The sequence below is a fragment of the Ipomoea triloba genome, chromosome 8 (assembly GCF_003576645.1).
Source record: "Ipomoea triloba cultivar NCNSP0323 chromosome 8, ASM357664v1".
NCBI lineage: Eukaryota > Viridiplantae > Streptophyta > Magnoliopsida > Solanales > Convolvulaceae > Ipomoea > Ipomoea triloba.
The window spans coordinates 12,052,652-12,063,555 of record NC_044923.1 but is presented as its reverse complement, the minus strand read 5'-3'; the positions used below and the strand labels follow the sequence as shown (position 1 = coordinate 12,063,555).

The 10,904-nt window shown below is 35.9% G+C and overlaps 1 protein-coding gene across 3 annotated transcripts; it reads left to right on the top strand.

Annotated features, from left to right (window-relative positions):
• The first annotated feature begins 391 nt into the window (after positions 1-391).
• LOC116026727 (protein ESSENTIAL FOR POTEXVIRUS ACCUMULATION 1-like) lies at positions 392-9,478 on the top strand. 3 transcript variants are annotated; one of them, XM_031268097.1, is made up of 13 exons: positions 392-730; positions 1,473-1,520; positions 1,715-1,788; positions 3,455-4,309; positions 4,421-4,514; positions 4,669-4,824; positions 4,898-5,566; positions 5,804-5,845; positions 5,921-7,737; positions 7,826-7,940; positions 8,004-8,079; positions 8,196-8,350; positions 8,728-9,478. In XM_031268097.1, the coding sequence occupies exons 1-13, from the start codon at positions 649-651 to the stop codon at positions 9,063-9,065; spliced, it is 4,521 nt and encodes a 1,506-aa protein (XP_031123957.1). In that variant the 5' UTR covers positions 392-648; the 3' UTR covers positions 9,066-9,478. The 3 variants fall into 3 exon arrangements, with proteins under 3 accessions (XP_031123957.1, XP_031123956.1, XP_031123955.1); XM_031268096.1 differs by having other exon boundaries at positions 393-730; positions 5,804-7,737; positions 8,019-8,079; XM_031268095.1 differs by having other exon boundaries at positions 393-730; positions 5,804-7,737.
• Positions 9,479-10,904: the final 1,426 nt, after the last annotated feature.

The window sequence follows — 10,904 nt, the reverse complement described above, 5'->3', positions numbered from 1 at the left end:
TTTATCCGTATATTGCACGGGTAATTGGACAATTATTTCTCTAATTCAAGCAAGGAAGACATCAGAAAACATAATCGATCCAACCAATTTCGTCAATTACGTTATATAATATTCGATGTTATAATTTATATAATTATATATCGATCAAAATATTTTAAAAATATTATAACAAATCCATTCCATACCACGAACAGACAAAAATACTAGAATAAATATCTAAAATCTAAATAAATCTAAAATTTTAATATAAATTATTAACATTGAATATCTATTTTTGTGCATCGCACATGAAAAATACTAGCTTGAAATATAAATGAGAAACAAAGCGGTCCAGGCATGAAATCACACTCCGTAATTGCTAGTTGCTAACCAAGCGGCAAGCGGTAACACTAACTAGATTTGACCCACCCAAAGTCCCAAACCCTCCTTAGCCTTTTGTCCTCCTTGACCACTCTCCCTGTCTCTCATCGTCACCTGCAACTGTTGATGTGAATCCTTTTGTGCTCTCTCTGTCTCTCTCTCCGTATCGCTTAATTGTCATTCACGATCAGTTTCTCTTTTCAGCTCTCCCTGCTTCTCGCTGTAACCCTTTGATTGTTTCACATCTCCTTCTCTCTATATCTGCATTTGTGACATATCGGCAATCAGATGGCTGAACGCAGACGCAAGTTTGATCTCCCTGAAAATCTCCTCGCACTCAAAGCGTCCGATCAGAATTCGACTCCTAAATGTACTTGTTAATTGGGTTTTTTAAACTCCTTGCCTATTCTTCAGTGTCTTTGATTATTAATTTTTTTTTTCTTAAATGTAATTAGATTGGATTTCGAGTTGATTGAATTAGCCTAAGTTGTATGGATCTGAGTGAGTTAACTTCACTCAGCGTCTGAATTTGGACTGACTTCAACTGTGTGGTTTCAGATAAGATACTGATTGGTAATCAGGTCTTGCTTGAAACTTCTGAGAAAGAGGAGTACGAAAATGAATGTCAAACTATATAGCTTGTTATATATTTATTTATAATGTTTTTTATGGGTTCAACTATGTAGCTACAATGTCAAAATGCTATTCTTAACTTCTATTTACAGCATTTGATAAAATAACTTTGCTGACTGCATTCAATAATATAGCCTTGCAGATAATATGTCATTCATATGCTATATTGTGACCTTCATATTAAAACTTGTTACTCCACTGTTTGTTGATAAGGCGGTCATTTTTTTTAGGTATTATGCTCCCTATAAATCTAAGATCAGTAGATTACAGGATTTGATAGGTTCATTGCATTTAACAAAGTATTTTCCACTGCCATTGAGTGTATCCTTTGTTTTTTTTTTTTCCCTTAAATATGCATTTCAATCAACATTCAACTTATCTTGTAATATATCTCTATTAATCTTTTCTCCTTGTATCAGGCTTCTGTTTTTTGTTGTATTCAATTCTGCATTATTTGTTGGTCATGAAACTCTTTGCAGGTAATGATGAGGACAAATCTGTTATGGGATTGCTTGATGTGTCAAAGGGTAATGCCTTTCTTTCTTCTTCTTCTTTTTTTTTTTTTTAATATTTGTTTTTATTTTTTTTCTCCCTGTGGTCTTTAGTATTTGATTATTCTCTGGTAGTAGCATACCATAGGACATTTGAAAAACTCTTTGTCTATAGTGTTGTTGCTCTCATGAGGACTAGATTCTTATTTAATAATTTCTATTTTCTGCAGATCAAATGGTGCCTGATAGCAGCATTCCTCTGTCTCCACAGTGGCTATATGCTAAACCAAGTGACACTAAGACTGTAAGTTATCGATCTTTAGGTGTTAAAAGGTTTTTCATTTATTACTTGGTTCTGTTTTGTTTCATAGGTGCCTGCACATTGTTAGCTTTTTTATTCTCTCAGAATTACAAGAATGTTTCGAATCTTGCTGTTTCCTGAATTTTTATCATTTCTTGTCTTAGCATTGTTAAACATTGTTGCTGAAGGGAAATAATATTGTATTTATGTAACTTAACTTCTGCGTATGCAGCACTGTTCAAACATAATTTTGAATGCTTAGAGCATGAGTTGCTATTGAATAGGGATGCTGGAACAGTGGAACTCAGATGTATGGTAGCACTAACTGTGGATCAAACTTGATATGCCTGCTTGATGCATTTAACTTTGTGGATAAATTGCTACTATTTATAGCCTGGAAGCACTGGATTATTGTTATTAAAGCGCTATGTCTTTTAGACTTTCAGAAAAGTATTTGGATAATGTACATCAAATCTGGTTGTCTGTTCTTTTTGAAGAAACTTTTATTCCCCAAGGCATCATTTTTGTGGTCTCTAGAATCGTTTTTAAGGAACGTGGATATTCTAAAATATTTATAATTATCTAGCAGAGTATTAACAGTTTCACAAAGCAGTTTCATTTGAAAAGGGGAAACGAGTTTTTAAACAGAGAAACTTGCAGTTGGCATTAAAACACATAATATTCTTACAGTTTCTTGTTAACATCTTCATCTTAGTTATTTTTGAAGCTTTTGACTGCTTAAGGGGAGAATGATCATTTTAGTCCCTCAATTACACTATATGAGTATATGGTAAACTCAATCCCTTAATTATATCTGTGACCCCAACTAGTTTGTTTAAGGCCATTTTAGTCCCTCACCTCAAGTTTATGTTAAAATTAACAGTGATGGAATTGTAAATTTGGAAATTTATTAGTTTTCACTCAAAACATAAATCAAATAAGTTTTGAAGTTGTAACCATTTGTCCATTTCTTGTATTTAATATATATTATTTTTCTTCTTTTTTTTTTTTGCTCTGTCAATTCATGTAAATAATGCTTAGCTAAATGTTTTCAAAATGATTAAGGGATGCTAAGAAAAGACTAATAATAAAGTGAAAAAGATGGTAATACTTTTAAATCAAAAGTACATTTTGATTCCCGTTAGTACAAATATATTTTCCAAGACCATTGAAATCCAAATCATTCCAATAATGGTCTTGGAAAATACATTTGTACTAACCGGGGTAAACACATTTGGTTGAAGGGAATCAAAATCTGCATTTGACTTAAAAGTATTGTTATTAAATACGGAGTAATATATATTACATCCAAGAAATGGTTACAACTTCAAAACTTATTTGATTTGTGTTTTGAGGGAATGCTAATAAATTTCCAAATTTACCCTTCCATCACTGTTTATTTTAACATAAACTTGAGGTGAAGGACTGAAATAGCCACTAAATGAACAATTCAACACTAAATGAGGTCACATGTATAAGCATAATTGAGGGACTAAAATGGCTATTCTCCTACTGCTTAAGTGGGCAAAAGGTAGAACCAGGCAATGGTCCTTTATTTTCTTTTTTATTTTTATTTTTATTTTTATTTATGATATATATTACTGTCCCCTTTCAGATTTGGAATTTCCAATTTAATATTCTTCTGTCAACCCATATCTTCTGTTTATAGGAGATGCGTGCACCAAGTTCTCTGTCACTTGGAAGTTCTTCAGACTCAAGTCAAAGGGAGAGCTGGCGATCAGATGCATCTGAGGATAGAAAGGATTGGAAAAGGACCAATGCAGAGGTTGAGGGTGGCCGCTGCTGGCGCGAAGAAGAGAGAGAAACTGGTTTGCTTGGTAGAAGAGATCGAAGGAAAGCAGATCGTCGTGTTGTTGAAAATGCTACTACCAGAGAAATAACAGAAGCAAAAGTTTTACCTATTTCAGACAGGTGGAATGATGTTGGTAATCGCACTACTGTTCATGAAATGAGGCGTGATAACAAATGGTCTTCTAGATGGGGTCCTGATGAGAAAGAGAAGGAAGGTCATGCTGAGAAAAGGGTAGATGCTGAGAAGGAAGATCCTCTCAATGAGAATCAGAATTTTGTTTCTAGCCGTTCGGTTTCAGAAAGGGAGCAAGATGCTCGTGATAAGTGGCGACCTCGCCACAGAATGGAGGGAAATACTGTGGCTGCTGGTTCTATTCGTTCTGCTCCTGGATTTGGGATTGAGAGAGGACGCACAGAGGGCTCATATGTGGGATTCACCCTAGGGCGTGGGCGGCCGAATGGATCTATCCTAAGACCTTCCTCTGGTGGTGCAATTGGCACTGAACAGTTTCAGAATGAAAGTGCTGGAAAGCTGTGCATTGCAGCCAATACATTTTTTTATCCAAGGGGGAAACTTCTTGATGTATACCGCAGGAAAAAGCTTGACTCACATTTTTGTGATGTTCCTGACAATATGGAAGAGGCACCCCATATTAGACAACTCACTGTGGTTGAACCTTATGCTTTTGTTGCTCCTGATTCTCAAGAGGAGGTAAGAGCATTATTGGATCCCTAGTTTACTTCCATAGCTGCATTGGATGTTGCATAGAAATATTGATTCCATTAAGCAGAGTTAATGTGCTGAGTTCTTTCAAATTTGCAGGCAATTCTTCATGATATATGGAAGGGTAAAATCACTGGTAGTGATGTATTATATAATTCATTTAGAAAAGGCAGATTAACTGATAATGTTACAGGTAATTTCCTATTCTGCAATTATTGTATGGCATTTGTGTGCTTATTCTCCACTACTTAACCCCTCTTGCAGTATCCTCCCACCTCTCCAAACAGAGCTCTCTTCACCTTTTTCTTTTTCTTATCAATCTCAGTTTTTGTCTGGCTTTCTTCTAGAAATAGGAGTTTTGGAACCCATCAATGGAAGACTGGCTGTCCTCCCTACAGATATGATGGAAATGATGGATACTCTTCCTAAAACACCAAAAGATGTCGAAGAGCCCACTGTTGATTGCTTGTCTTATGACAATGACCTTGAAACAAATTTGCATGGTAAGTAAATAATGAAGCAATCTTGTAGATTTATTAGATTAAAAACTGCTGATACGGACATGTGTTGTCTCAGAGGTTAAAGGAAAAGTTCTTGAAGCTATTGCCAGAGATGAGATATTGTCAGCTAGGATGAGAAGTGACAATATAAATGTGTCAAAAGATATGACTGGGCCTCACTTTGATGTCAGTTCTAAGCTTCCTGATGATTCAAATTCCCTGTTTTCCATGCAATCTTCAGAGAAATACTTGGACCCCTGCAGTAGTGGAAACCAAGTAGGAAGAGGTGTCCTGCCTGAGGAATTAAGTTTGTACTATCGTGATCCTCAAGGAGAAATCCAGGGCCCATTTCTTGGGGTTGATATCATTTCATGGTTTGAACAAGGATTTTTTGGAACAGATTTACCAGTTCGCTTAGTGGATGATGCCTTAGAAGATTCACCTTTTGAAGAATTGGGTGATGTTATGCCACACTTAAGAGGTGGACATGGGTATGCCGTTGCCTCTGATTGTAGGTCTAAATTGGAACAACCTGCAGCATTTGAGTACAAGCTTGAAGTTGTGCAGGATTCTGCCCCTATTTCTGTTGGTGGTCCTTCAGTCCTGCTTGATGGATTGACCTGGCAGCCAGAAGATTTTCATGGTCATTATGCGCAGGGTATTCAATCTGGAGGACCTGATCTTGAACTTCATTCAGAACATTCATATTCCAATGACTTTCATGATTTTGGTGCCCCAGATGAAGGTATGTTTGACTTGAATTTGTGTATTTAATAATATTAATATAATGATATTATTATTATTATTATTATTGTTGTTGTTGTTGTTGTTGTTGTTGTTATTTCTCAACTGGGGCATAACCATAATATTAGTAAAGGTTCTTAATTCTTGAAATTCCAGGCTATAATTTGTTTAAAGTAGATAACCATGTCCATATTGAATAAATGATTGAATTTAAGAATGGTATTTCTTTCTTGTGCAGAAAGTGCTTTTCCTGGAAGGCCTGGAAGTAGTGGCACTATTGGTAAAATTTCTAGGTCCACCAATGATCCTTCTTTTAGTATTTTAAACAACCCTTATATTCCAAATGATCTGTCAGAGAATGTGGTACCAAATCAGAGAGAGAGTACGCTACACCCATTTGGCTTGCTATGGTCTGAGCTTGAAAGCACTTACGCAAGGGATCATCATAGAAGTAGTCAGGATCAGCTTGCTAACCCCATTGCTGGAAGGGTTTCCCCATTTAGTGAAATGACTGAATCAACTGGTCCTGCACAGACATGGCCTGATGCTTATAGAAAATTTTTGCTTACCAACCCCAATTTGTATCAAGATATTGCAGATGCTCACCATATGTCAAGGATGGATCATGAGCTAATGCAAAAACTTCAACATCAGCATCTTCAGCCACATAGTTTGATCTCTCGTAATGTCCACATGCATGACGCAGTGCTTGAAAGAGTGGCAAATCGGAATTCAATGCACAACCCACAGCTGGCCAGTCAAATGGGGCAGGATCTAGAACAGTTTATGGCTCTTCATGTGAAGCAGCAGCAGCAGCAGCACAGACAATTGCAGCTTCAGCGGCAGCTACAGTTACATCAACATACGCTCCTGAAAGAACAGCAGCAGGCTCAGGCTAGGCAATTGCTTCTTGAACAACTATTGCAGAGTCAAATACGAGAATCGAATCATGGACAATCACATATTAATGCTATTAGACCCAGTAGTTCTCTGGATGAAGTTTTGATAAAGCAGAAAATTCTCAGTGAAGTTCAACAGTCCTCTCATCCTCCTACAAGGTATCCTGACCCTTCAATTGATCATCCCATACAATCAAGGTTTAGTCAAATGTCACATCAAGGGCATCAAGATGATTTGTTGGAGCTCTTATCACGGAAAAAGCATGGGCAGATGCTTCAGCAAGAACAGTTGCATGGAAGGCAGGTGCCAATGGGATTGAGGCAATGGCTGGAAGTCGAGGGAGATAGACAAGTTTCATCTGTGTGGCCAATGGATGAAACTAGTCAGTTTATTAGAAATCCTGCTGTTGCTCATCGAGATAGCTCTGGATTTGGTCCATTAGATTTTCTCCAACAGCAACAGATGCCTTCTCCTGAAGAACATCATACTCTTGATCGGACTCTTTCATTACAAGATAGACTTCAGCGGGGTCTTTGTGATCCAGGATCCTTGTCATTTGAGCAATCAATTTCACTGCCTAGCGTTGGTGCAAGAGTTAATTCAAATGCTGTAAATGCATTGGCTCGTGTACAGGGTTTAGATTTGAAGGAGCCTAATATGCAAATGTACTCTGGTGGTATTATGGGTGGGATTTCTTCTGGTCTCTATTCTCATCATATTCAACACCCATTGGTTGCTAATCATTTTCATGCTTCCCACCCAGAATCAGTAGATGGCCGTTGGGCTGGGACCAATGGTCAGCTGTCTACTGATTGCTTGGAGTCCCATATTCAGCAATTGCATCTTAGTAGGGGGAGGCAAAAGAGGGAGTTGGAGAACAAAAAGACTTCTGATGGTTCTAGATTATGGATGTCAACTGAAGCAAATGATGATAGTTCTAAGCAATTGCTTATGGAACTGCTGCACAAAAAATCTGGACAGCAGTCAGCGGACAATTCAAAAACCATTGGAACTTCATATGAAATGGGTCTAGCTTCAAATCATATTTCTGAGGCTAATACTTTGAACCATATATCTGATAAAAAAATAGGCCTCAACCAATCCCTTGCTGTAGGATCTTTTAGTTGTAATTCAGGTGTGCCACCTAAGAATTTTCTTGCAGAACAAATTGCTAGTGGTCTTGATATTAGTGAAAGGATTCCCTTTAGATCTCATGCTGGAGCATTAGCTGAAGAAGACCTTTTTCATTCTGGTTTCAATGATATCTCCAAGGTAATTTTTGACACCAACTCCAATTTTGTGGTCGGTTCACTACATCTGGATGATATTAGAGTGCTAATATGAAGATGGTGATTTACAGGGCCCTGAACAGGAGACTCGAGAAGATATAGTTCAGCTGGCTGGTTTGGCAGCTATAGATCAAGGGGAAGTCCCACTTCGTAATCTGATCAGGAATAGTTCACTTGGCAATGGAGGTAAATTTCTCTTTTGTTTCTTTCATTGCTGTTGACCATAGTTAAAATACTACTGAGTTGTAGTGGTTGGAAATGCAGGTTCGTATGGAGACAAAAATAGGACAGATGATTCCCTGGCGGAGGATGCTCATGTGGATCAGTAAGGATATATTTTGAATTTCCTCTTATTGTTATCTCACTTATTTGTCAATTATATGTTTGGTCTAAGTGCTTGTAAGTTGTGATGCATCTATTGTTTCATTTATGCTTTGACAGTGCGACTACAGCCACATTCAGAAGGCCAGATAGCATTTTGCTAAAACATCCACCTGTCTCACATGTTTCATCAAGTCATCAAGAAAGCTTTTCTAAACTGAACTCTGATTCACTTGCCATGGGAAAAAGTCCTTCAAATACAATAGCTTCTGATGGTATTCTCTTTTCCTTCTGTAATTTCATTTCCCTGTTCTAGAGAAAGTTAACTTTCCAGAACTTGGATCAAGGGGTTACTTTCCAAGGGTTTTTAGTTGAGGCATTGGATGCATAGACTTGGTGACACTTTCTCCAAAATAGAGCTATGCTTAAGTTTCCTGTTAAGTTTTGCCTGTTAGGAGTAAGCTATAATTTCAGTAGGCAATTAGACCATGTTTACTATTAGGTACAATTATGTTCACTTATTTTGAGTGAATGCCATGTGGATGGAAATGTACCCTGCTATAATGCTTGGGAAAATTGTGTGTTCATGGATACCACCCTCTTCTTTCCATTGTATTTATCAGTGGTTTCCTTTTAAAACTTTCATCATCAGTGGGAAAACAAGATGCAGTATGTAACACAGCAAATCAAGTGTCTGACACCTTACCAACTGGGAAGAAAGATATCTGTTCCCGACGAACTGTGTCTTGTGGTGATGCCGAAATTACAGAGATTTCCTTCAGTGACATGCTCAAGAGTAATGTCAAGAAAGCCCCTCGGGAGTTTCATTCTTCAACAGCCACTTCAGAGTCATCGTCAGATGCAGCGCAGAGTGCACGAAGCAACAAAAAGAAAGGGAAGAAAGGAAGACAGATAGATCCAGCTCTCCTTGGATTCAAGGTCACAAGTAATCGCATCATGATGGGTGAGATACAACGCATAGATGACTAGACCAGACGAAGAGTAAGGCATATTAACTTGGTTTTTTCCCTTCTTTTTTCCCTTCAAAACTGTATAGGTCGAGTCTTTTGCGCGTTCTCTTCAAAATTCTTTCATTCATATTGCACCCACCCATATCCATCTATGATTTGTGGTGTGGATTCTTTGTGTAGACATGTAGTTTAGCCATCTATGATTTGTGGTGGGGATTCTTTGTGTAGACATGTAGTTTAGCTTAGGAATCGAAGAAGGCAAGGAGAGATAGTAAAGATGTTGTACAAATAGAATTTTATAGATATAGTGATCAATCAAAAGTCACTATGGAAAATGATAAGTATAGTTTTTGGGGAGTAAAATTCATGTTACATGCTCTCACTTTATTTGAGGAAGAAAAGGAAATGAATAAAAATTACGGTTTATATGTATTTACTTATTTTGTTTAGATCACATCAATAAACAGTAAAAAGTAAGAATATGTTTAATGTTATACGGCTACTTGCGAAGAGACATGTTGGTTGTTACTTTTCTATTCAAAATTCAATATCATTTATAAATTCTTGTACAAATATTAGGCTATGTAACCTTCCATCCAATACTTTCACTTTCATAAGTGAGTTTATTTATTATATCATCACATTTGTATTATCATTTTGTGTATCCATAAAACAGTCATTATACGGTGGACCATGATTCACAATGCGTTGTGGACCATGGTCACAAAACGACGCCGTTTTAGTAATTGGAAGAAACGGTGACCGTAAGTCGTGTAACGGAGCTCCGTAACTGATACTACAGTTCATCTCAAAAAATATTGCTTCACATTTGTTTTTATATTATCGAATGAAATTGTAGTTATATCAAAATGTAACTGTAGTTGTGTTGAAATGTAACTGTAGTTGTGTTGAAATGTAACTGTAGTGCATATGAACTGATACTGAATAACAGTTACACATTTGTGTTTTTTATATTATCGAATAAAATTGTAGTTATATCGAAATGTAACTGTAGTTGTGTTGATATGTAACTGCATTGTATATAAACTGATACTGAATAACAGTTTTATATTTTTAGGTGTATATTGTCTAATGAAACTGTAGTCATATCGAAATGATATTGTAGTTTTTTTTTTAATACGAAATGATATTGTAGTTGTGTTTAAAGGAAACTGAATAATAGGTTCACATATTTGAATATATAATATCGAATAAAATTGCAGTTATATCGAAAAGAAACTGTAGTTGTATAGAAATGTAATTGCAGTGTATATGAACTAAAAGTGAATGGCACGGCACGGAGGTTGTTTTAACCGTCTATTTTCATTAATCAAATCGACGTCGTTTCGATGCGCGGTTCACAATAAAATTTGCGTCCATAAAAGGTAACACTTTAAAAATATTATTTTTTCATAAATAAAAAATATTTTATTTTCGCAATTATCTCTTCAACCGATATATAAATTACGATTATAAAAATTCAAATTACGTAAATTTATTTTAAAAGAATTCAAAATAAAATAATTTGAATTTGAATTTGAATTATGTTAAATAAAAATATGAAAAAATTAAATTAAATTTAAAAAATTGAATGAAAATAACTAAAATTTAAAAATATATTAATATTCCAATTGGTATAACTAGATGTGCAATTATTTATTAATGTTATAAATATTATTGATTGTGGATATTATGGCTTGATTTTATAAAGTTCGTAACGGTCAAATTTATGTCTACCAATATTTGTTACAAATGTATATTATATATATAGTTGTAATATGTAAAAAGATGGAATGAATGGAATCTTTTCCTCTCATTTTCTCTTCTTCTCTGTATTGTTTTGATCAAGTATTAGTTT